Source organism: Caloenas nicobarica, chromosome 5, assembly GCF_036013445.1.
Source record: "Caloenas nicobarica isolate bCalNic1 chromosome 5, bCalNic1.hap1, whole genome shotgun sequence".
NCBI classification, from domain to species: Eukaryota; Metazoa; Chordata; class Aves; order Columbiformes; family Columbidae; genus Caloenas; species Caloenas nicobarica.
Genome location: NC_088249.1, coordinates 37,170,770 through 37,197,719, shown reverse-complemented (window position 1 = coordinate 37,197,719; position 26,950 = coordinate 37,170,770). Strand labels below are relative to the sequence as shown.

Sequence of the window (26,950 nt, the reverse complement as noted above, 5' to 3'; positions counted from 1 at the left end):
ACCAAACTCATAGCCTTTTATGAGGACATAACCAGGTGGACAGATGATGGGAAAGCAGTGGATGTGGTCTATCTTGATTTCAGTAAAGCATTTGACACAGTCTCCCACAGCATCCTTGCTGCTAAATTGAGGAAGTGTGGACTGGATGATCAGATAGTGAGGTGGACTGTGAACTGGCTGAAGGAAAGAAGCCAGAGAGTCGTGGTCAATGGGGCGGAGTCTAGTTGGAGGCCTGTATCTAGTGGAGTGCCTCAAGGGTCAGTACTGGGACCAGTACTATTCAATATATTCATCAATGACTTGGATGAGGGAATAGAGTGCACTGTCAGCAAGTCTGCTGATGACACCAAACTGGGAGGAGTGGCTGACACACCAGAAGGCTGTGCTGCCATCCAGCGAGACCTGGACAGGCTGGAGAGTTGGGCAGGGAAAAAATCAATGAAATATAACAAGGGCAAGTGTAGAGTCTTGCATCTGGGCAGGAACAACCCCAGGTTTTGGTATAAGTTGCAGAATACCCTGTTAGAGAGCAGTGTAGGGGAAAGGGACCTGGGGGTCCTGGTGGACAGCAGGATGACCATGAGCCAGCACTGTGCCATTATGGCCAAGAAGGCCAATGGCATGCTGGGGTGTATTTGAAGGGGGGTGGTTAGTAGGTCGAGAGAGGTTCTTCTCCCCTTCTACTCTGCCCTGGTGAGACCGCATCTGGAATATTGTGTCCAGTTCTGGGCCCCTCAGTTCAAGAAGGACAGGGAACTGCTGGAGAGAGTCCAGCACAGAGCCACGAAGATGATGAAGGGAGTGGAGCATCTCCCTTATGAGGAAAGGCTGAGGGAGCTCGGTCTCTTTAGCTTGGAGGAGACTGAGGGGTGACCTCATTCATGTTTATAAATATATAAAGGGTGAGTGTCAGGAGGATGGAGCCAGGCTCTTCTCGGTGACAACCAATGATAGGACAAGGGGCAATGGGTACAAACTGGAACACAGGAGGTTCCACTTAGATATGAGAAGAAACTTCTTCACAGTGAGGGTGACAGAACACTGGAACAGTCTGCCCAGGGGGGTTGTGGAGTCTCCTTCTCTGGAGACATTCAAAACCCACCTGGACACCTTCCTGCGTAACCTCACCTGGGTGTTCCTGCTCCAGCGGGGGGATTGGACTAGATGATCTTCCGAGGTGCCTTCCAATCCCTAACATTCTGTGGTTCTGCGAAACTTTTTAGTTTCTTTCCTTTCTGGAAAGTTAGAGCATGATTCACTGTCTCTGTGAGATTTTTCACTTCTACCTCTGTGCGAAAGATGGATAAATGAAATGAATAACACAACAACTGACTCACAGTATCTCCCGGAATTTAAACTATCCCACCTGGTACTTTGATCTCTGAACCAAACCAACCAGAAAATCAGAGAAGGGTTAAATAAAAACTGGAAAAGTTCAAATTCTACTTTTTCGGGGACCTGCATGAAAAGCTCTTAAATGGTACACTACAAACTGTAAATGCAAAGAGGTTCCTCTCTTTTGAATCCTGGGCTATCTGCTGCTTTTCTGAAGCTGCTGCAGCCTGGTTAGCTTTCCTCCCTGCTTCTCTTCACTTTTGAGCTGTTCTCTGTCTCTGTTGAAGATAGAAATGAGGCAGAATGCTCCAAGTCCGTTTGTGTGGGGTTTACAGCAGGATTTTGCAGGCAGTATGCGATGCAGACATGAATCACAGTTCCTTTAAGATACTGCTGGGTTTGATTCCTTGGTTCTTCTATCTGACTCAGAACAGGCTGCAGATTTTTTTTTTTAAATTTAAGGAGTAGCCAATTTACTCCAGAGATGAGTTTTTGCTGACCGTTGCTGCTGTTCTCATGCTCGGAATTGCAAACCCCTTGGAAAATGAGGCCAGCTCGTGCATGTGTGTACAAACCTGGTTTCAAATCTGGCTTGGATTCTCTATTCCAGCTCAGCAAGTGATTGACATGTTCATTTTAGCATAGTTTCCTCCAGAGACAAGCCGTGGGCTGTGCCAATGTGCTGTGAGGCATTCACTGTGTGCACTGGAGGCAGACTCTGCAGCACCCTGGAGACAGGGTGAGATGAGGACAGTATCAGCCATGATTCAGAGTTGCTTTGCGTTTTGATCTTGCTAATGGATAATACAGAAAATTTTTATTTGCAGTGAACCAAGAAGCAAATCAGACCCCACTTCAGTAATGGCCTTGTGTTGTTGAAGTTATTTGAAATAAAGTACTAAAGCAATACAGCTTCTCTTCAGCTCAAATTCAGGTATGGCTGAGGTTGTTGCAGTTCAGTCCATAATAGCTCATTAAAGGGATTCACAGTGAAAAATACACCATTTAAATACAGAAATGTCCATGTGATGGTTGTAACACCTGCTATCAGCCAGAGAAATACTTTTTGCTCATCTCTCCTTTATATCTGGTGGGGTATCCTCATCATTTGTGTTTCCAGAGCTTTCCTGCAGCCTGGCTCTTGGGCTCCTTCAGTTGGGCAGGGGAGGTCTTGGGGCCTATGACTGTGCTGGGAACAAGGGAGGTGCAGGCAGATGAGGGATGGGGAGGACTTGTGTTCTGACAGTGCTGTGCACATATGAGGTAAACAGGTCTCCATGCATTATTTTAAAGCGGTAATCAAGGAGAGGTTTGGTTTTCCCTGCTTGTTTGCTTATTTGTTGTTTGGATCCATCATAAACTTTAACATGGAAAACAAAAATCTATAGCTGAAAGTGGCTTTCCATTTAACTTCCTTGTTTGATATACAAAGCCTGATGCAGACCAGCCTCTGCAGATAGCCCTGACTTTGATGACTAGCAAGAGCATTTCTAATTTAAAAAGTCTCCCTTCTCTTCCTATTAGTTACTCTTACAAGCAAAGCAGCTGGCATGACCTGGGCATGTTGTTGTTCTGTTGTTGCTGTGAGACAACAGCCCAGCCTGAGGGAAGATGACAACCTACTTACCATATCCTCTGGGAGCTGTTACAGTGGGACTCCATAGAAACCAGTGTTTCTCTGAAGCTTACTTGAGACTGTCTGAGGAGTTAACCCATGAGATCTGGGAGATCAAGGAACTGAATTGAGGGCCATGTGTCCATGGGAGACAGGCTTTGGTCTCCTCAGCAGATGTGGCTGGTGTCACATGGGCTCCCCTATGCAGCCTTCATCTCTGTATCTTCTTCCCCAGTCAGAGCAGGGATATTCCTGCTGCAGAGGACAGGGCAACAGAGATCTGTGGAGAAGGGCAGAAGAAGGCAAGGGCACATCATGTCCCTAAATACCAGGCCTGGTGTTCAACAGAGGGCTCACTGCTAATGTGCTGGCAGAGGGTGAGAGCTACCTGACCTAGCTCCAGTCCAATGCTCTGACGTATCCTAAAAACAAGAGTTTGCATAATTCAAGTGAAGAGGTAAGTGGAGGTTATACAAGGTCTGAAGAGAGCAGTCAGCAGGGGTTCAGTTAGGTTCAGGTGGTTTGCTCCCTTCCTGCAGTAATACATCGTTTGTGATACCGAAACTTACAAAGAACAAGAAGCATTACAGCATTTTCTGGAGGGAAAGGGAACTGCTGTACTGCCAGAGGCAAGCGTTTTGGGGGACATGGTTTAAGGTATCAAGACTGGCTGTATATTAAGTCAGGCTTAGGACTGCACTTTTCATGTCAAAGCTACTGTGTTTTTCCACAGCAGCAGTGGTCTCACAGAAAGCATTTCCAGGTGATTTACAGAGCTACTGCAGTCATCAAAAATACATAAGCAAGTGGTGTGAGGAAAATCGATGGAGTGAGCCAGACCTCTGGCTACCTGACAGCAGAGGGATTCTCACTCATACTGTGGCAGTTCAGTGACACCAGGGAAGGTGCAGCTTATTCTGGCTCCACCAGAAGCAGCTACCAGATGCAAAAGAGTATTTGAGCTGAATGAACCTGTCATGTCATTGTATGGGGAGAAGTGAACAACACTCACTTTTCTTGCAGTGTTTGATTAAAATAAGAATTCAATTGCTCTGAGTTACTAGAGATGCATCTTCACTGAGCAGTAGCTGTAGGTGAACTGTAAATATAACAGGCACAGGCAGTTTCCACTCATTGCCTGAAAACATAATTTCTGTAGCAGCACAGCTCTGCAGCTAACCTAATAAATACTGGTGCTGAGCAGGGCTAATTATCTTCAATGCAGCACTGCCCTGGCGTGGTTGTGCAGCTTCCCACCCCAGAATTAGCTTAGCTGGGACTTGTCTTTACTGTCCTTTATGGTGTGGTGGAAACAGTGAGCAGTGCTTGATGGAGGTGTGTTACTTGCATGTGCTGGACTGCAGCATTCTCAGCTCTAAAAGTACCAGGGAATTGCTGGACTCCAGAGCAATGAAATCACTTAACACTTCCTCTGGAAAATTTGTCTCTGACTTGGGTGAAATTGTGGTCACCTTGGACATAATTTTTGAGCAGAAATCCCTTGTCTCTTCTGGAAAAGATGCTTGATAGTATATGGTGCCTCTAAGCCAAATGTTGACTAGTATGCTCGGAGCTTCTTTTTTCTATAAAGCAGTTATCAGTATCATATAGTTAACTACTAAATGGTGCTCCTTTGACCTGGATCTCTGTCTCCAAGATCTCATTGCCTAAAACCAACTTAATAAGAAGTAGGTGTTGGGAGGTGATATAAAATGATGTGCAGAAAATATCTGGGGATTTTTTTAACTCAAGATTTTGAAGATCAGATAAGTGAATTGGTAAAACTGGCTCAGTGTCAGCTATAATATTCAAGTGAGATGATGGATAAATAATCACACTTCCTGTAGCAGCTGGATTTATGCAGGTTTGGGTCCATTTATATCAAGGAATACAGGGAAATGCGTTATGTGGAAAGGACTAGATAAGCATTTTTTGGACACCTAATCCCAGTCAGCTGTATAAACACAGTACTCGCTTCTATTGGTCTGTAGGGAGTCTCAGTTCGTTTGTCTCAAGATAATGTCAAACTCACTCTTGTCCTTAAGAGAAGTTGCTCTGAGGACAGGTGATGGGGGATATATCCTAGACCAAGATAGTGTGTTTCTTTTCCACTAATGCTTCCAAATGTGGCTTTTCTTTTACTGTAGTACTGGATAAATGAATACACCTCCACCTTGGGGATTGGTGTCTTCCACTCTGGCATCGAGATCTACGGCAGAGGTATGAAGTATTTCCTTTTCACTACCTGCAGAACATGGAGACAACTGTATGGCTAATCTGATACAAAAAAGCATGCCAAACTTACAGCTTTTGGCCAGGAATGTTTTGAGGAGTGAAAAACTCAGCCAGTTCTCTTTTTTGAGTCCATTGTGGAGTCCAATGGGAATTTGTGCAGTTCCATCATGAACCATGTAGCCCTTCTTACTTTCGGCACGTAATTGCAGACTCTACGGCTTGTGCAGGTATACAGCAGGATGGCAGATAGAGAAGGGACCAAGTAATGCTGAAAAGCCACTCTGCAGTGAAGCAGGAGGTGAGAGAAGGGGAGGAATAGGGGCGGAGGAAGAGAGAGACAGATCAGTAGATGTCTTGAGACCTGCGTAAAATGTTTGTGCTTATTCCATGTCAGGATAAATCAGTTTTGTAGTAATTATTTACATATGTCTGTTGTCTAGAAATGAGGCGTCTGGATTTCCAGATCTTGGAAACTGTTCGTTTTAAATAGCAAAGTTACAAGAAAAGGAAAATGTCTTGTAAGACTTTTGAAATGGTCTGGATGGGATTGAAGCTGATTAGAGCACCCATTGCAAAAGGAGCAGTCAAGAGATCTGGGAAAACAGCTGTAGTGCAGAGAAGGACACAGTAGCATCACTTCCCTTGTCCTTCTTCAGCTGTAAATGGGAATGACTCGGGCTATCTCACTCATGGTATTTTTAGCCAGCGCAATGCAGTAGATAAAGCCCCTGGGCTGCCATGTTCCATCTCGAGCTCAGAAGTTTTCACATGCTGTGTGAGATGGCATGCATGACACTATGAGTCCACAGGTTGTGTTTCACAGGCCATGCAAGGCGGCCTGCATGACATGGAGGGATCTCCTGGCTCAACCTGTGTGCCTGAGGCAGCAGAGTGCAATCAGCTTGGCTTTCTGCGAATAATTCCTGGTTGCTGTCTGTAAGTTGCTCTGGAAGAAGATTGGTTTCTCCCTACTCTAGAAAAGACTTTTTCCAGCTCAGTATCACCACCACCTGCTTCTCATAGTGTTTCTAGATGCCTCCACCACAGAACTTTCCACTGAGAGGAAGCCATCTGGACAACAGGCACAGAGGCAGACTCAGAGTTTTCCTGGCGCTATGGGAAAGCAGTGCTGTTAGCAAGGAGGGAGACTGTGAGGGTATCCTCAGGCTGATAGGGAACTGGGCAGAGTCTGGCTGAAACCAGTGTTGGCAACAGCCCAGCCCTGGTGCTGATGCTGAGCTGTGCTGACAGCTGCCATAGACTTTTTCCTGACATTGCATTCATTCAATTTGCTCACAGTCTGCTTCTTTCCTTGTCAGAGTTTGCCTATGGAGGGCATCCCTACCCTTTCAGTGGGATTTTCGAGATCACACCTGGCAGTGCTGTAGAACTTGGCGAAACCTTTAAATTCAAGTAAGGGCCCTTTTCTATGTCTTACCCTCTCCTCCCTGGTAGCCATTGGTATAGAGGGAGCAGGGAAGCCCTCTCCTCTGGGTCCCCCTTTTCGCTCCCCTGATAAGCACCCTCACTGCATCCTTTACATGATCCTGGTTCAAAGTCAGCCCTGCAGGGATTTTGGACGTAGATAAAAGAGCGTGTACAGCAAACAGGGAACGGCACTGAGCTGTGTTTGACAGCGTTTAAAGGGATGCTTACAAATTAATGCAGTTCTCTTTTCCCATTTTCTTTGTTTTCTGTGCTCCCAGTTTCATCCGTCAGCAAGCAAGGGATTAACTGTGTGTTACACAGAGCCAGCGTACAGGGGGAAAAACAAAACCTAGTTGTCTTACGAATATCACCTCTTTATGGATACTGCATAGAGTACCAGAAGTCATCACCTCGTGTGCTTATTGCTACTCTGTCACAAGGGACAGGGCAGCTGCTAGAGGAGTCTGAGAGGATGCTGCATTAACATGTTGTTTAAGGTGCTCAGACTGCGGGGCTGTGGGTCAAGGAACTGCCCATGGCAGTGGGGCTTGACCTTCCCAAAATGCCAGTTTATGTTGAGAGTTGTTGGGGACTTTTAGAAGCCTGAGCTCTATTGAGTGGATACTGGGAGAAGCAATAGGTTTCTGCATAAAGTTCCCAGTCTGCTCCTTTCTGGTCCACCCCACGGAAACCCTCTTCATAATGAGAAAATCATCTCTGTCCTACTGGAAGTTTCTACTGGGGGGTGATGGGCAGAGTGGGAGCAGATCCCCAAAGTTGAGACTTCCCTGGTGGTGAGCAGAAAGATCTTGGGGCCGTTACCTGTGCTGTAACCTGCTTTGGGGATGAGCTTTGGAGATATTGCTGCACGATTTTGTTAGTGAGTCTTGGATAGCCCCAAACATGCATGTCCATGTTTTAAGCCTGTCCTTCTTGCCAATGTCTGATCATTTCCTTTTCCCTGGATATGTATCACTCTCTTCGCTGTATCTTTCCATGTTTCTTGATGTGTGTTTTGCTTTTAACTAGAGAATCTATTGCCTTGGGCACTACAGACTTCACGGAAGAGGACGTGGATAAGATTATGGAAGAGCTGGGCAAGGAGTATAAAGGCAACGCGTACCACCTGATGCACAAGAACTGTAATCACTTCTCTGCTGCTCTGGCTGAGGTGAGCACAGCTATCTGTTGTTGGCTTGCTTGTTTGTTTGTTTAATTGTTGTTGGGGTTTTTTGTTGGTTTGTGTGTGTGTATCGTGGTGATTTCTTTTGTTGTTTGGGGTTTTTTGTTTTGTTTTGGTTTGGGTTTTTTATTATTTTATTTTCTTTTTCCTGCTTCAGATCTGTGGTAGTGCTTACAGAAGGTGAACTGGGGTCTGCATAGCCTGCCAGGCCAGAGCCCATAGCCAAATCTGTCTCTGCCCTTACTATTTTTGGAAGCCTTTTGCTGTTGAAAGGGATGTGATCGGAAGGTGGAAATGCAGCAGGTTTATCACGTTTGGTCTGAATTGTGTGGGAAATTAGGAGTGCCTGAATTTTGGTTCACTGAACAGGCGCTGAGCAGGAGTTGGAAAGACAGACCCGGCTAGCATGCAAATGTGCATCATTTTAATAACAAGCACAAATAACCCTACATGATCTGCACAGGAATAAAAGTGGCTTATTGGTGTTCTGCAAACAAAAATTTGCAGCAATCAGGAAGCAGGTGTCCTTTTTCTTTATTTAATGTGCACCACCCAAGACTCATTAAAAAGAAGCATTGATTTCCTCAGACATCTTTCTTTCCTTACTCATTTTCACGTTCATGAAACCACTGTGAATTATAGCAGTGCTGTTATTTCTCTTCAGAGAGAACTGAAGACAGAGAAGCACAAATTTATCTTGAGTATCTGCTAATCTGGGATGTTTGATTTTTCAGTTCCTGAAGATCTGAATATTTTCGGGGAAGCTGCCTTCCCCCTCACCCCATAGATGAGATATTTAAATTGTGTTTCAATTAAGGTGTCAGTATTCAGCACTTGTGTAAATCTGAATTCAGATCTTAACTCAGAGCCAGAAAAAGACATGAAAAGCACAAAATGGAAATGACCTTCCATAAAAACTGTTTCTATGTTTTCCATAGGTGTTTTATGGCAAATGTGAGGAGAGAAACTCATTCTTCACAGTAGAGTTCAACTGCTTTAACAGTGAAACTTTCATTTCTCTTTCTGGAGTCCTCATCCCCATTCATTACACATCTCTCACTTTTCTTCATTATGTGGGGCAAGAGTCTTATGCGAATAACCTCTTTAGCCTCAAGTGTCCATTCACTCCCCAAACAGGCCTATCAGGGATCCTGAGTGAGGTGAGATTCTGTAGAAAAAATACTGTATGATTTTGTAAGAAAATCTCTAGTGAGTCTGAATCGGCAAGTAATTTGTGAGAGACCTACTTAGGCTCTTAGGATAACCAGTTCTCTACTGAATTCATCCTTGCTAATTATAGAAAGAGAAAATGACTGAATTGTTTCTGTAAATGTTATCAAATAAAAATAAACAGGAAGGAATTGTATTGGTGCAAACAGAATGAAGTTTCAAGAAGAACAGTGATCAAATCAGTGTTAGCTGAACTACTGTTTTGGAGTCTAATAATCAAATTACTAGAGCAGAAAATGGGAACTTTAAAAATTATGAAGGAAACTCAAGAGAAAGCTGTGTGATTATCAGCAAAAGCTAAAAAAACCCCTCTACCTGCAGCAGTGAAATAAGGTCATTGCTTATTATGTACTTTGACGTGTAAAATTTCTGTCTTATGTGCAAGCCAGAAGCTCAAAGCCATTCTTTCTTGATCCTGCTGCTGCATGTCCATGAACCCCTCACTGCCCCTTCCTGGTCCAACCTTTCAAGCACAAGTCAAATAAGATAGATCTCAATAAAAATGTACTAGCATTTGTTTTAAATTTTGCTTTCAATACACCTTCAATGAACAGCTTTACAGGAGGGGAATTTGGAGTTAAGTTTTCCTGCAAGAGCTTTCTTGGTGGATTCTGTGTGCTGGCTCACTGCCCCGTAACCTGTCCAGATAGTAAAACAAGAGATTAAATGGCTAGTACTATCATTTCTGCTCCCAGGAGCAGAATTTGCTCAGGATTTAGGTCAGTTTAAATAAACCCTTCATAGGCACACAGGATTTTTTGCTGCTGTTGCTCTTCACATATGCCTATGTTTATCATCCCTCTCTAAAGTATTACAAATGCAAAACCAGAGGAGGTGCACTTTGGCCCCAGGAGCAGAAGGTGGTGGATGGTCTCTAGATACAGAAAATGGGAGCTGAAATTCTTAAAGAAATAGCTGGTGTTAAGACACTAAGCAAAAGTCCTACCCATTCCATGTGCCTTAGTCAGCAACATGAGAAATACATGTGGCTGCTTTATGACAACTGTCTCCATTCTTTCTGGTAAACATGGTAATTTTGCAATCACTGCGTTTCAGAGCTGGGTGAGAAGTGGCATTGCTTATCTTGGGATACTTTTACTTACTGGAGGAAAGAAAGACTGCTTGAAATCTGTTGAGATAGAAACTGCTTGAACTGAAAACAATGAAAGTTTCTATTCTCATTTCCAACATCTGAATGCTTGTTTTGTTTTGTTTTTCTTGCTGTAGTTCCAATAAAAGCTAAACAAACAAAAAAATCATCACATTAGGAAACTCCAAGCCCTGCCATGTAGAGTTATAAACTGAAGCCTTATAGTGCGCAGAACGTGCTGACTACATGGCAAGTGACTCTCAAGATACTGTAGATATGTGTCACCACAGAGGGCAGAAAACAGAGCTGATATTTGTGCCGTAAACATAATTCTGAGATGAGTCTGTTTAGTGTTTGTATTGCCCTTTACTTCAGACTCTTCATCTGTTAAGCTGCACTAATAACAATAATAATTAGTATCTATTTATGCATAGTCATGTTATGTGGCAGTTAAAGACAGGAAACTGGGAAAAGTATTCAAAGAATTAAAAGAAAGATACAGAAATCTTGTTCAACAGAATAAAATTGCTCACTGAAACTGAGATTTAACTCCAGCCACACAAAAAGCCGCAAGCATTTTGAATGAGTATAAATTCTCAGTCTCTCTGTTGCTGTAGCCCAGCTGAAAGGTGATGCTATTGGTACTACAATGCCCTTTCACCACAGAGAGGGATCGGGGTGGAGGTGAATTTTTAGCGTGAAAGAGAGAATGACCAGCTCTGCTCCCTACAGCCCTTCAGGCCTTTCTGCTCATGGGTGGTGTGGTTGGGTGGGTTCAGGATGTGGTTGTTCTGAGCCTCTGGGGTAATGCCAGGCAAGTCATGTCCCTGCCCTGTGCATAAGTATCCCCCCTTGTATGCTGGGTTATTTCCTTCCTTTAAAAAGGGCTCCGAAATCTTTTGGTGACAGCTCTCTTATCTGCCAAGGTTAATTAGCTGTTTTATGGCTTGTGTTGTTCTGTACCAGCATGCAAAACCAGAGCTAGAGCTTTATAGCCATGTGGCAATGTATGAGTTAATGTGTATTTACTCAAATCTGTCTGACAGGCCTTGAGATCTGGCTGTACAGCAATGTGCTAGGTAACTGCATTTGGCTCCCTTAATTTCCTCATCTGGCTGTGGGCTTGCTAATTAGTATCCATACAGATGTTGCCCCAGTGGCTGGGCCATGGGTTGGGAGATAAACCATCTGTTCACATGGGCCGAGGGCAGATGCAGCCATGTGTCCTGCTGGCTTATGTCATGATTCTGCAAGGGGAAAGAGAAGGAGGTATAAAGCTGGTTCTCCCTCTCAGATCAGCTTTCTCAGGATCACACCATGAGACAACATCTGCATGTCTAGTTGCCAGGACCTGTAAGCCAGGTTCCCCATCCTCAGAATGACTGCTGAAGTCACAGGGGTTGGACTTTACTTTCAAAGTTTTTGTTTTCTTGTCCTTTACCAGTGCACTCTCAGCAAGTTTGCAGATGATACCAAGCTGAGTGGTGCAGGTGACAGACCTGAGGGATGGGAAGCCATCCAGAGGGACATGGACAAGCTTGAGAAGTGGGCCCATGTGAACCTCATGAGGTTCAACAAGGCCAAGGGCAAGGTCCTGCACCTGGGTCGGGGCAAGCCTCAGTATCAGTACAGGCTGGGGGCTGAAGGGATTGAGAGCAGCCCTGTGGAAAAGGACTTGGGGGTACCGGTGGATGAAAGATTAGACCTGACCTGGCAATGTGCACTTGCAGCCTAGAAGGCCAATTGTATCTTGGGCTGCAGCAAAAGGAGCTGCATCAAAGTCTCTGCCTAGTAAGTGCTGCACACCATCTTCACTACAGTTTTGAAGGAAGTTCTAATGTAAAGCAGGGCAGAATTTCCCAGTGGATAGTCATGGCAGTTATCAGATGGAATCCCTGTGCATGTGCCCAGCTTCAATTCAAGATAGCTGGTACATGCACCACTTAATGCTGCTTTGTGGTCTCCCTTCACCCTCCCAATCTATAACAGTGTGGGAAGGTGAAGGGACCTTGATGTAAGCAGTGAAAATCTAGTTAAGGTTGCCTCAGCCACTCTGACTACTGCAACATGGTCCCATGGTACCTATATTTATAAACCACTTAAACAAATTGCTTGTGGCTTAAAATGAAGAGATTCATCAAAGTGAGATTAGCAATTTGCCTACCAGAAGCTTATTCCTCTCATGTTGTTTATGTTGACTCTCCCCAAAATCAAGTAGTATCAGTACCAAGCTCTCTGAAGAAACTGTCCAGGAGAATGGTCAATCCTTTTGGGGGACATATGCCTGCAATTTCTATAATGAAAAATCTGTCAGGCCATCAGCAGCACAGCCTGAACTTCCCATCCTGTTCGAGCTACTGTGCCTTTCTGTGTGTCAGTACTCCAGACAGGTAATGCTGCTGGCACACAGCAGGGATTTTGACACTCTGATAAGGTTATGCATGGGTGGGGAATTCAGTTAGGACCACATCAATATCGGGTGAAGTCCTCCTGTATGATTTTCTGTTGTTTAGTCACTGTGTTCATAACAATCCCCCATGTATACTTACAGCAATATGTTCAAATGGCCCTTCAAGGAATTTAAAAGTATTTATGTTCTTTATGATTTGTCCTGGCTGATGAAAGAGACTATTTAAGCTCTGCCAGATGGAAAAAAAATATTGGCTTTTAAGCATTAGGAAAACCTTTTAAAACAGAAAGAAAGGCAAAAATAATTAGTTTTTTCCATAATGTGATTTATTGAATTTCCTGATTTTTCAGAACAAGGAGATGTGAGATAGCAAAAGGACAGAAGTTACAAATTGCTGTAAAGCAGACACAAAGGAAGATTAATACATTTGTAGTTTTGGGAAGAAGCCAAACTCAAAGTAATTCCTGGGCTGATATTCCCCTGCAAGGACCCACCGGTTTGAGGTCCCAACCATGCCAGTGCTTTGCAGGAGCACTTGTCACTGCATCAGTGGGCCACAATGCAGTATGCCATGAGGTGCCAAGAAATACATGCTGTTACACACTCTTTGTCACCAAGACTGTTCTTTGGCCACAGATAAGGGCAAGTGCATGTAGATACAGGGAACTGTGAAATTATTGTTAGAGGGCTCTTTTCGACGCGAGAACATGGCTCATGATGGCCCCTGCAACTCTACAATACAATTTGGGCTTGTGTAAGGCAGATACTAGGCAAGGCAAATGCAAACTTGGCATAGCTTGTACCCTTAAACATGTGTAAAGGAGAAAAGTTGACTGCCAGGGGTTCAAATATGAACGTATAAGAATATGAGCCCTACTGATGCATAGGCATATGGTGAGCAGGCAGTGCCTGAGGACAGCTTCTTTAGGGAAGACAGCAGTAACTAGAGGATCAGAGGGAGGATGGTTTTCTTCTTCAAGGGTCTTCTCCAGTCTTGTGATATTCCTCAGCGATACCATATCGCTGCACCTTAAAAGACTCTGAAAAAGCTTTTACTGCTTACCCCATTCACAAACAGAAGATGATTCATTTGACTTCCCACCAGCAATTTTCTGTGCTTCTGAAGTTTCCTGCCTAAGACAAGCTACGGAGCTGTGTTCTTACCAGAGTGATGACAGTTGCTACAGCGTGTCTCAGAAAAAGGGCAACTCACCATGGGAAGTGGGAAAAACACCTTTGAATCAGCACCAGAATGGGAAGATAAATGGAATGACTCAAGGAAACCACTCCTCGCTTCATCAGTGTGATTACTGCCAAGCAACTGGAATGATCCCTATTTAAGGAAACTCTTCAGCACCTTGCTATAGGACACATGACATATAATTATCAAAGCTTCTGAACACCAGGAAATATTGCCCCTTTTATTCCCCAATAGCCTGACCAGTGGTGGAATGGCAATGAAGTCAGTGGGTCTTGTGGGCCATTTTGATATTAAGTTGATGCTCCTTGTAATTAGGAAATGAGCTGAGAGGCACTGATTTGATTCACCTTAAAATTGTTGATGTTAGAACTTTACCTGAGGACAGCAGTGACAGAAGGTTTTTATTACCATATATTTCCTCCTCCTTTTTGAAAGGGGAAGGATTTCAAGATTTCCTTCTGATTTGTGTGCATAATTTATCTTAAGTACTAGAAAAGGTAGAAACCCTCTGTATTTTGTAGCAATTTCCCAGCCTGCAGTTATTTATCTGTCTTGCAGATGCTCTGAAACTTTGTTTGTTGTTGTGTTTTTTTTTTTTTTCAGGAGATGATTGATTATGTGTTAATAGGACTTGTTTGTGTTTTTTAAAGTATGGTCAGAAAATCTGCAGTAGCCCTCTGAATAAACGTAGCTCAGAAACACCTGAGTGGTCTGGTATGACTTCTGCTAGAATCACTGAAAGCAGAATTTGGCTGCATGACTGAGGGATGGTGAAGCACAGTTAAACATCCCTATTTGCTTCCTAAATTATCACTACTTTATTTTATATCTAGAGAAAGCTGTTAAAAAAGATGAGAACCAGCTCTGAAGTTAGGGCACACATTTCATGTCCACATGTGATTTCATTCTTCAGAAGGCTCTTTAAGGTCATTTGGATTTGAGGGACTAAAAACCTTTGAGGAAAACAGATTGGTACCTCATTATCCAGCTTCCTTTTGTACCCATTGTTCCTTTTCACCCCTTTGTTCCTTTAAATATTAAAAGATCTATTTCCTTATTGCTCAGCATTTCTTGATCCAAAGGATTGATCCAGGAGACAGTGCTTGGAGATGCCATCACAGTAAATGGCTAAAATTTAAACTAATTATTAAAGCTGACCTAGGATTTTTGGAGTAAACCAAGTCATCAAAAGCAGAGCCTTTTAGAGAGATCTGACAGTTTTATGAAATCTTTTGCTAGGACATTTTGTGGTTCAAACAGAACTTTTAGCTGGTGAGACATACTCATCCACAAGTAACTGAGAGTTTCCCAGATAGAGATGCTTGCTGAGGTGTAAGGGAACAAGTTGAACTAAAGATTTTTTTTTACTTTTTCTACTATATTTCAGCAAAAATTCTCCCGAATATCAGCCACAAGATGTTCTGGAGCAGGGAATCCCTCAGCCTCTCCTGTGGGATCTGTCCTACTTCAACTATTTACATAAACAAGAAGTTAACACATTTCAGCAGAAGAGAGAGCCCTGAATCAGGATTTTTCTGCTTGTGGTTTTACAAGCTCATTTAGAACTTGTAGAATTTGTCAAAGTTTCTAGAGAGAGAAAAATATTTTGGGGAATGGGGAGTCTTGCTCTTGAGCCAAAGAGACCTTGGAAAATAGACCTGGAGTTTAATAAAATGAGCTTGGCCCATTCTTTGACACAGGAGGGGAAGAGAGTCTCCTAAGCATCTGAGGTGGCTTAGGTCAGCCTTGGAAAATTCTTTAGCATCCTAGACGAGGCTGGCTTGTACATGGCAGGGATTATGGACCTTATCACAATCAAATGCTTTGCAGCTAGAGTCTTAGAGCTGCAGCACTGCAGTGCTCAGCCTGGGAGGTAAATAGCTCCCAGTCTCCCAAAGTCAGTAGGACTCCCTCAAATCAGCCTAAAAGGAAGGTCTCCAATAGGAAATACCTGGAACATTAACAGATGGAGTCTTCACAGTGATTCCTGCAACCTGATGGTTACAGAGGACTGAAACAGGTATATAGCACACCTGCTATGGATGCTGACACCACAGTGATATTATTAAACCCTCATGCCAGATTGGATGGAAATGCTTGGTGAAGCCACACAATCTGAATCTCCTTGGGAGGCAGGGGTGAAATCAGGCTCTCCTGCATGTGGGTAACATCTAGGCTGGATGCTAGGGCTTCTTTCCCCTTTTCTTTGTATTATTGGTAACGATTTGTCCTACTGATAGTAGCAGAGAGAAGCTTTGTCGTTGTGTATCAGTGCAATAGCAGGAAATACGCATCTTTCATAACTGAAGCACAGTGTAAGATATCCCTGTGACTGGCTTTAGAGCTGTGTTTAATGTATACTTCCCTGATGGTATGGCTGTCTTGGTTGTGCTTTGTCAAAGTAGTTGGAGCTTTGGGTAGAACAGAGGGTCTTGCTTTACTGGTAGAGGGTGTGGAGCTGTGCTGATGGGACAGGAGGTGGTGGCCAGTGCGTATTCGTTTCTCTCTGGCTATTCACCTGTACTTTATCAGCCAAGGCATAGCTGATGGCATATGTTATAACAAACTGACATCAGAAGCCTGTTTTCCTTAGAGAAGTTCGACTTTCAGTAAATTCTCTGTAAAAGACAGGTTTGCTGAATCAGGGACCAAATGAGGGCAGTTTTTTAATCATCAGTGAATAATTCAAGCCTAAAGCTTGGAGTCCATCCCGAGGCACATGTGAGTTCTCATCGTAATGTTATTAAAAACTAGGAAGCTCTCCTTAGCCTGAAAGCTATCAGAGAGAAAGGATTAAACACCAGAGAAGGGAGCTTCAGGTGGCATGTGAGTCACAGTCAAGAGCAGCAGAATCTTTTATAAACCAGTCTTCAGCAGATCCTAGGTAGACAAGTAATACCTGTGTTTTCCTTAGTCAACAATTGCTTTTCTGTTGCCTCTGTTGTAGAGGAGGAGAGAGGTGTTTTGTTGCATAAAAGCCTACGTGGGATTCTGCTAATGGTAGGGGACACAATGCTCCCAACAAACAGAGAGAAGGAAATGAACAAACAAACAAAAAAACAACCACAGGGCATGAAAGAACATTAGGAAAGCTTTATTTCCCGGCTCCTGAGCCAGTCCTGCTGAAGCTGGTGGAAAGACTTGCTTCATTGCAACAGCCTTTGAATGTTGTTAGCTCTACGGGGAACAGACTGTGTTTGTTTTCTGGTTTTTAACTGCCACATACGTTTGGAAGAAGCTTATTAATAAAGATGTCCTGCACCCATGAATTATCCTCATGGTTTCAGATGGATGTCATTTTTTCTCTCATTTCTGCCTGTAAGTATGCACAAATTTGACTGCAGGCGGTTAAAATAAACTGATATATTGCATTCTAGAAGTGGCTTCTCTGCAGTGGTAAAATGAGATTTCTAAGTGTAGTTTGTGTATTAGCTGAAATTTATGACATCTTTGGGAAGTCCTTAGAATGAAGGCTGCTATAAAAATATAAACTTATTTTTCCATCATTAACCTTTCTAGCCTTGCCTATCCTGAATGAATTCTCCAGCCCCCCAAAAAAAGATTAGTGGGATAATTCTTCTGCACCTTTCACTTCTCAGTCCATCCTCTTTATCCTGTCTATTTACACGTGCAGGGGAATAGTATGAGGCAGCAAGTTATTTAAAACAGAAATCAACCCCCCCTAAATAGCAAGTTCTTAGCACGTAATTTCAATTTTTTGAAAAAAGGCTGACTTTGCCACACATACTTCTGCAGTTATTTCAGGTTTTGCTTTAATGTGATCTATCTAGCCCAAAAGATTAAATGCAAAAATATTCTAGGAGTAATTTTGAAGAAAAAAAAGCTCACTGAGACTGGTGTGAATGTGGGTGTTTTGTACCATTTATTTTATTTGCTTTTTGCATTTGTCCTTATCTGTTATAAATAAGCATAACACCTTGGAGCTAAGTTAGTTCATGTTATCTGGGGCATTCATCTTAAGTCGTCAAGGAGCCTTTGAGTCTTTCTATGTGCAAGTGCCTGAGAACAGATGCCTCTTTTCCACAAATGAAGATGGCAAGGAAAATCCCTGATCTTTTCACCACTGCCTGTTGATAAATGAAAAGTGTCAGGAGTGTAAATGAACTGTCTGAGCGTGTTGATAGGCTTTTGAGACTGGAACCTTTTGCTTAGGAGTTCTGCCAACACTGCCAGACAAAAGGTCTTTCCCTATTCCGATGAGTTCCCATATTGTCTCTTCTCATTTTATCTCCATCCACAGTAACCTGCTGCTCACTAATTTTAGAAAACAAGGCTTGATGCTGAAACGCAGGAGTTTCTTCGTTAGCAATTCAGCAAAAACAGATGCTTTTGATGTCCATCCCTCTATGCATGTGGGTTGCTTGCTCATGTTCAGCATGTCTGTAACACTGGAAAGGTTGACCCTATTGGGCAACAGCTGTTCTCAGCCACAGGTCTTGAAACAGCACTTGTGAGGAGAAAGCAGTTCCCCTTCATGCCATCATGATAATACAAATGAATTGCAGTTGTTCATTCATTTGGTGGGAGTTTCATTATTTTAAATGTCACTAATGAGGCCAGACTTAATTACACTCAGCTTTCCCAAAATGATCATCTGTTATGAGGCTACTTGCTGCCCACCTTGTCATCCTGCAACTGCTGACTGTACTTATAAGTGTACAAGGTGGGTACAAGGGTCTTCATGCTCAAAGAGAGTACTGCCATGCTCCAGCGTTGGCACATAATTCATCAGCAATGACACTCATAATTCAGCTCTGAATGTGGTTCATCAAGATGTCACATTTGCAGCTAGCGCCTCTCCACTGGTGGCCTGGCCAGTGAAGCTGAAGCAGTGCTGCGAGTGCTGAGGAGCTATAAGCCAGCTGTCTCGTTTGACCCAGAGCTACCTACTCCATCGTCTCTGTTCCTGGCATCCCTCTGCATGCAGACTCTTGCATAGAGGCAGCTCTGTCCTTTTGCCACAGGACCACAGAGGTGACTGACACATTTCCACTAGCATCACAAGGGAAGCAAGACTGTTAGTATTAGTTACTCCTTTCAATGTTTTCCTTTTTCCTCACTCCTGGCTAATCTTAGGGAGATAATGCAGACACTTCTTCTGCTTTACATGGGAGAAATGCCTGCGGTCCTGGGGAGGACCCACAGTAGTGGCAGTGCCCTGCCTGCTGTAGAACAAAAAGGGATTGCATGGGAGAATGGGGGCATTTTAGACAGTCACTTAAATTCATTTAAAAGGTTTTTCACTTCCTCCCTTTGACTCGGGCTACTACCTCCCAGAATGTAGCTGCATTACTCAGCTCATTCAGCCTCATGTACAGATTCTCAGCTGTACCCTTCCCTCTGCAAGATGCTGGCCATGCCTGCCTCTGCTGAATGTGTGCTGCATGCAGCTTCAGGGCCCAGTGCCACCTCATCTGTTCTGTTGATACCCACAGGCTAGTTAGATTCCCTGGAGTAAAAATTGCAGTTTTTACACAATAACTATACAATACATTTGTTTCAAGAAATTGATCCTAGTGTGCCAGCTCTGCCAAGATGAGACTGTGCTTTCAGGTGGTATGCCCGTTCTCTTTCATAAATGTTATTTTCAGTGCATACACCATGTGCATCAGCTGATTAGGAGTACAGAGCTAGAGGTATGTTCCTTGCTGACATGAGGAGACTCCCTTAGCTCTGCCAGCATGGGGCAGTTATACTACCAGTTCAGTTTTTGCCAGGTAGTTAAAAAGATGTCCCTGTGCATTGGCTTAATGGTTTATTCCAGATATGTCCAAGTTCTAATTTTATTGCATTGCCATGCTTCTCTTTCTACATATGTTTTTTGGCTGCCCTAGCAAAGCCTACATGCTTTGCCTGGGCAGATGTGTTGGTTTGTATCTAGCGACCTTATTTTGAAATTCTGATAAGCATTATCTATGCTTTATTGTCTAGCCCTCGTAGTAACCAACTCATGTGAACACTGGAGAGATTCCTCTTAGGCGCCAAAGGCTTTGTTTTTAAGGTGCTATGGCGTGTGTGTTAGACTCCTCAGGCACCAATAAAAGCCCTTTGCATTTTCTAAGACACAGCAAGGGAAATACTGTATAGTAGCTCAATTGGATGCCCCATGTGGACGCCACCTCATTTTTAGCAAGGCTGCTAAGTGGAAGTGGCAGTGGGTGGTTCAGCAGATGTTCAGTGCTGAACTCTGAATCTCAGTTTGAAGACAAGAATTGAAGTAATTAGCATGTATTGTTTGAGGAATGTAATGTTGCCTCTGCTCATCTTGATTTTCATGGATCGGAGCACTACATAGTGCCTTTGGGAAGGCTCACTTAAAAAAATTCTCAAGTGCCTTCAGTTATACTTCTGTGCATGGTTTGAATTGCCCCAATGGCATCATCCAGCACAATGCAGAACTTACTGTATTTGAGAGCTTTCTCTTAGGATCTACAAATAATCAGGCCTTTACTTCATCTTGAAAGGGGCTCAGCCTGTTAGACTGTCATCTCAGATAACGTCTAGCCTATGCCTATAGACCCAAAGCCCTGACAAAATGCAGCACAATATAGCATTGTCCTCCAGAAGGCAGGAGACTGCTTCTTCTATTGCTGGATGACATTTAAGCCCATGTTTCCCAGCTGCTAGGGAAGCTCCCTAGGAAGTTCCCTTGCCCACAGTAAAACTTTACAGGAAAGCATTAAGGCCTTGCTAGGCAGTGACTCCTAAGTCTTATGGCACTTAGGGCAGGGAGGAGTGATGGGGTGCAGTCCTTACTCCCAGGGCAGTTTGTACATTTTAACCAGTGACTGTTCAGTACAAATGACACAGCTTAAGATGCTCAGAGGATATTTTGTATCCCAAATTACTTGTTTCTTGATGAGTTGAAATCCTGGTGTGGACTTGACAGCTGCCTAGAAATAGTGCCTGAACTGTCAGGTCCCATTTCTCCCGCACGTTTGGCTTCAGCCACGGATGTCTGAACTGCTGTTTCCACTTGACTCTGCAGATGCCAGCTGGGTCATGTGCAGTTCTTACACAGAGTCTCCAGAAGAAGCTGCAGCTATGGGAGACTTGGCTCTCTATCAGGAGGTGCCACTCAGTGGAAGCTGCAAGTACATGCAGCCTTTGCTGAAGTTTCTGCCTGAAACGGGGACTGATCTCTTGGTGGGCAATCAGAAGCTGCGCTCGCTGTCCCAAATGCTAGATTTTGGTCTGTGACAGGGACTGGCTCTCTCTGTGGGTGGAGAACAACTCAGCTTCAGGGACCTGGCAGTGAGAAAATGATGAGGAAGTGCTCTGCTCAGCAGAGATAGCTGGACACTGTTCACAGGAGGTTTGCAAAGCTTAGTGAAGCCCTACGTGGGCTGAGGTGTTCCAGGCACTGCTGCCACTAGTCCAGCCTTTCATGTACTCTGCAGAGTTTCCCATCCCAAACACTTTTCTGCGTCACATGAGCTATAACTAGCCCCTGAGTTTATATCTCACATAGGCTTAGCCCTTCTGTGACTGTTTCTTTCAAAGTTCCTTCTTCAGTCCGCTACATAACAAAAGGCTCAGCTACTTTCTTGTCCAATGCCAAGCTCAGGCTCCACTACAAGTGTGTTAAGTTTCCTGAAGGGATGGTAGCAGGACAATTTGGTATGATGGTCAGGACCAGCAATTTCTGACCCATAACAGTTTATTATCTAAAAAAAGAGTTCTGCTGGCGGAAAAAATGGTAACAGGGTTCTGTGTGTTTATTGTTCCAGTGTATGGTTTTGAGTTGAGAATTGCTCTGAAGAGCTGCAATAAGTAGATTTTTCTGTGGATTCACGTGCAATTGGAAAATGCCCACTTCGCCTTGCTTGCCCTGTTTTTTTTAAACTCAGTTGGCTTAATCCCCTTAAAGTCAGGTTTATTTTATGTTTCTCCATTAGCTAAGTACTGCTGGATGCTCCAGCACAATATGCTTTATGGTAAGGAGTGAAAAACATAGGAGCAGGCTTTAGTGCCAGTGGCATTCCTTGCCGCTGCCCTTTTTCTTTTGTTGAGGATTGTTTTTTGCTGTGGAATAGTAACAAGGCTTCACTGACAAGAGGCGAGGACAAGCATGACTGAGGAAAGGGAAACCACTTCGACTTCATCATTATCCTTAAGCTCCACAAACTGCCCTTTGCTGATTGATGGCCTGATGCCCACATATCTCTGTTCTTTTTCTGGCTCTCCCTTGCCTCACTGATTCATTCTGTGTGAAGAAGCTCCCATAAACACAAGGCAAACATTTAAGCATTGCTTCCACATTGGAAAATGCTATTTCACAGAATCACAGAATCACAAAATGTTAGGGATTGGAAGGAACCTCAAAAGATCATCTAGTCCAATCTCCCCACTGGAGCAGGAACACCCAGCTGAGGTTACACAGGAAGGCGTCCAGGCGGGTTTTGAATGTCTCCAGAGAAGGAGACTCCACAACCTCCCTGGGCAGCCTGTTCCAGTGTTCTGTCACCCTCACTGAGAAGAAGTTTCTTCTCATATCTAAGTGGAACCTCCCGTGTTCCAGTTTGAACCCATTACCCCTTGTCTTACCGTTGGTTGTCACTCCAGTTGCTAGGGGATCTGCTTAGAAAAGAAAGCCAACTCTTAAACACAGTATTTTCATTTCAGGCCTCTTACCTTGTGCTGTTCTGTTTTTTCAGCTAATTTTCATGCCCTGGTTTTGTTTTCCTATTAATATCTGGGGCGGGGCAGGGGAGTCTTTATTAAGACTTATGACTGCTTGAGAACCAAACTCACATGCACAGATACATCACAAGGAGCCTAAACTGAGTCACTTTCCACAATGGCAATATGTTGCCTAACACTATGAAATCTAGAGGGAATTGTGCTGCTTTTTTGGCTTTGGCTCAAGTTCAGTGTTCAAGAAGAACATATTGAACACAATTTTAAAAATTCAGTAGAATTCTTGTGAAAATGATCAGAAATGTCTGGAGAAAAGCAACCGGATCAGCAAATTTTCTATGAATGAGTCTTAAAAGCAGGTAGAGAGGTCATCTTACAGGCTCAGGCAATAGCTCTAACAATGAAAACGATCCAGGGATCTGGATGAAGATAAGTAATTGTTAATAAAGTAAATGTCCCCGGGTTAAAAATTTTAATAATACAGATCCAAATAGGTTTATCTGAGGTTAAGTAGCACTGTTAAGTAGCACTTACCAGCACTGGTAAGAACAGAAATCAAAGTCCTTGGGGTGTATTAGATAAAGAACAGTCTATGCTTGCAAGTAATTTTAGCAGTGAAATGGCTCTGCTCATTCTCTGAAACATAATGATAATGTCTTCAGTTTCACACATTGATTTTTAAACAATGCGTGCCTAAATAAAGTGAGTCCTGTGGTCAAATTAACATGGTCAGAGGTTTGTTGCCTTCTCCATACCTCATTGGAAATTCCACGCTGGTGGAGCAAGCTAATTTCCTTATCCTCAACATGACTGTTGGAGTGGGGCTTAGATTGTTCTGCCCAGGCTATATGCATGAAGGATCAGCAGGTCATCAGCTGTAACAACTATTATATAGTGCCACATAGCCCTTACTCTAGCAACTGCTTCTGTCATGCTCCCTGAAAATCTCTTGAAACCTCTAAGCACTGCATTTCCATTGTCAGGAACAGACATCTTACCAAATAATCTCCTTAGTGGGTTACAGACAAATACCCTCTCAGTTTTTGTAGTAAATAGTATTAAATTAAGCGTAGTTTTAAAAAGGAAGAAGGTGGGAGGAAGAACAGAAGAACTTAATATTGGCAGAAGGTGCAGTATGGACAACCCTAGAACCAATAACTCATGTAAATTGTGGGACAAGGTCTGTGGGATGGAGTTTCCATGGGAGGCAGTGCTGGGAGGTAAGGAAAATTCAGGTATTATGACTACTGTAGCTGCCACAGACTTCAGGCTCTAGTATACTGGTGTAGGGCCACATTGGCAGTATATTTACTAAAGACAGGCTCTTGAGGCGCCCTGGCTGATCAGTTCCACGTGTCACTTCTGTGTCTGGTAAGGGAAATGGTAAAATGTAAAGGGAAAATTTCATTATGTGGTCTAAGCCAAATACAGCTACTAAAATCTGACACATGTAGGTATGTGTGGTCAAATGCCACAGAAGAAAAGGTCTGCTGTCTGTAGCAAGTTGTTTCATTGTGCTGAATATTATATGACCTTGGAAAACAGTATCTGTGCTAGCAGAGTGTAACCCAAATTAGTGCCTATTGATGAAACACAGGCCTAGTGAGAAGCTAGGATTTTTCTGTTTGTTACATTCTTTCCCATGTTTAGGAAATACCATATTAGGAGAAATTAAAGGGTGATGTGCTAGGATAGGAAAAAGACCTTCAGATACTGTAACTTGACTGACCCAGTGTGTCAGCCGGAGGAAGAACAGTGAGTAGCAAGAATAGCTTATCAGGCATCTCCGTCCACCTGCTCAGGCTCGTCTTCTGGGCTCCTCAAGGTCTGGCCAGCAACAGCCTAAATAATATTCCAAAATTTTTGAGCTACTTGGAAAATGAGTGTAATTGTCTTGGTTGAGAAGTACCAGCAGGCCTGTCCTCTTACCCGTGGACTGCCTGGAGAACAGAGTGGCCACAGATATTGAGGGCCATTAACTATTTTTCCCTGGTTTCCACTAAGATGCTGACAAGGGCTATGGCTGGCAGGGTCCTCCGTGCAGGTTCAGCAGTTGTGTAATCATTTGGATTTATAACTGTTTCTGGCTGCAGAAGATGCTCTCTACATTTCAAACAGCTCTCTTCCAAGCAACAGGGACTTCACCCTGCTGAGGCGGTGGTGCAGATGGGGATGACATTGCCACTACGCACATGTTTTGGTACTATTAACCATGCTCCTTTTTGGTTTGCTCCACAGATACTATGCGGGAAAGAGATCCCCCGCTGGGTGAACCGCCTGGCCTACTTCAGCTCCTGCATCCCCTTCCTCCAGAGCTGCCTCCCCAAGGAGTGGCTGACCCCAGCAGCCCTGCAGAGCCACATCAGCCTTGGCCTCCACAAGGAGGAGCAGGGGGACACAACAGATGAGGAGTCCCCCTCCACCTCCGCAGCCCCCTCAGCCTCAGGCACCTCACGAACCTGTAGACATACTCGAGTCTAAGCTGTGCCCAGTATGCCCTCAAATAGCATCCCTCTCTCTCGTACTGTTTCTTTCTCGCACCCTTTCGCACAGCTTGGTTTCTCTCTTCTTCAACAGACAACACAGGAAGGAAAACCCTTTCTACTAAGGAGGTGAACTTCGGTCCCTTTTCTGAGGACTGCCACTACAGTTGCTTCGACAAAATGACTGTGAACCCCAATGCTGAACTGGAGAGCGTGGTGACTAAACTAGATTCTCCTCCCAGGTCCCTCATGCTCCCTGATCCATGGAGAACTGCTGGCTCTCTCGGGCATGAGAACATGCGTACGAGCCGGGGGGCACCATACTTTGATGTTCCTTCTCTGGAACTGTTTTATCTTTTTAACTCTTCCCCCACCCATCTGAGCCCAACAGCCTCCTCTCTATTTTGGCTGGGTTTGCTGCTCCCGTATGGCAAATCTCCTGCCCGCACCCAGTGAAGGAAGCAGAGCCAGAACTCAACCTTCTCATCTCTTAGACCAGCAACAAGCTCCTCTCAGCCCCATCCCTTTTGTAATTACCAGGTTTATAACTCATGTGAAGGACAAATGAAAGGTGCTGCTGTTCTACAAACACCAGTTTTCAGTACTCAAATTTAAGAGCTCAAATGACCGTCCTGCTCTTGAAAATAATAACAAAGAACCTAGAAAATGAATGTGTTACCATGGGTTTTCTTTGGGGTCAAAAAGAGGATGGGGCTAGTGCTTAGAGGCAGCTACTAAGCAGGTGCAGAGGTGACTGCTGACCATATTGGTGCTTTTTGGCACAGACCCCCTCTCAGTTCCCCTAATTCTAGGCAGTGTTCCTGGTTTCTGTTTTTTTCCCTGGACTCCCTGAGGAATCTTTCTCCTAGCTGACATTTGCTGGTTGTCTTTGGGGGAATAGCCCTTCTGAGCACAAGGAGGAGGAGAGAGAATCTGCTGGGAAGGGCAGTATTTCCTTCAGCTCTTCCTCCTGCACTCACAGACCTAAAACATGGCTCCTAAGCCACTGTTCCCCAGCCTGTTTTTAAGCCAGCCCAAGAAGGTAAAAAATAAGTGCTGAAGCCAAACAATGTCAACCTATTTACTGCTCCTCCCTTTTTGAGGCAGAGGGGGAATCTTAGGGCCACGTCAGGAAAGCATGGATGACCCTTCCAATGCAGGGGCCACCATGGTGCTTTCCATTGTATGCACTATTTCAGTGTCATGAAAAATGGGCACAGCTGGCTCACTGGCCTCTCCAGGCTGGCTCTTGACAAGTCTGGTCCTTGGATGTATTTATGCTCATTCTGACAGCTGACAAGAAAGCAGAGGAGGAGAAAAGGACAAGTACATCAACACTTCCACTTTATTACCTCACTAGGAGTTTTAGTCAGAAGATGTAGGAGAGAATCAAAGGGGAAATCCAGGCTGCCTCTCTCCCTCACAATTCCTCTTGGCTACACAAAGGAAGATGAAAAAGGAGCAGGCACAGTGTTGAGAAGGGATTGCCATTTTAGAAATGCTGTTCTCAACAGCTACTACTAAGTAAGGGTTTCCATCCTCCACCCAGAAAGAACTACAAGCCTTTAAGATTGGCGGTTGTTTCCTTTTATTGGTTGCAATAGTATGCAAATTCCAACCAGCTGTTTCTTTAGCTCAGGTATATAGAAGTTTGTGCTTTCAGGGCTGAAGACCTTGACTATGATGTACATCATGTCTGCATAGACAGTGCTTAATGGTTTGTTACATGTGCATGCTCTTCACGAAGCTGGAGGCTTTGGAGAGATCTATTGGATGGAAATATAACTCACAGGATGGCCTCACTCCACCACTTCCTGAAGTGATGCATGTTTGGGCAACAAAACCTTTACAACATGCCTCTCATTTACATTCTCTGAACAAATTGCTCCAAGTTCTGTACTGAAATAATGTTTCTTATTAACCTTGGCTACTCACAGCCAATACTGCATTGTGAGCAATGCTACAGCTCCTGGTATCCAGTCCAGCACCAATCTTGATTACCCTGGCTTGTCCAGGGATGTTTAATAAGATTTCCATCCTGTTCTCCATCCTACTGCCCAGAAACCACATTACACAATG

The 26,950-nt window shown here is 43.9% G+C and overlaps 1 protein-coding gene across 1 annotated transcript in view; it reads left to right on the top strand.

The window, feature by feature from the left end:
• Positions 1 to 25,649, top strand: part of LOC135989810 (uncharacterized) — a 60,943-nt gene extending 35,294 nt beyond the window's left edge. The window contains exons 2-5 of the mRNA XM_065636872.1: positions 5,098 to 5,170; positions 6,505 to 6,598; positions 7,643 to 7,784; positions 24,627 to 25,649. Of these exons, the coding sequence (XP_065492944.1) occupies positions 5,098 to 5,170; positions 6,505 to 6,598; positions 7,643 to 7,784; positions 24,627 to 24,869 (552 nt within the window). The 3' untranslated portion in view covers positions 24,870 to 25,649. The remainder of the gene's footprint in view (positions 1 to 5,097; positions 5,171 to 6,504; positions 6,599 to 7,642; positions 7,785 to 24,626) is intronic.
• The last annotated feature ends 1,301 nt before the right edge of the window (positions 25,650 to 26,950 follow it).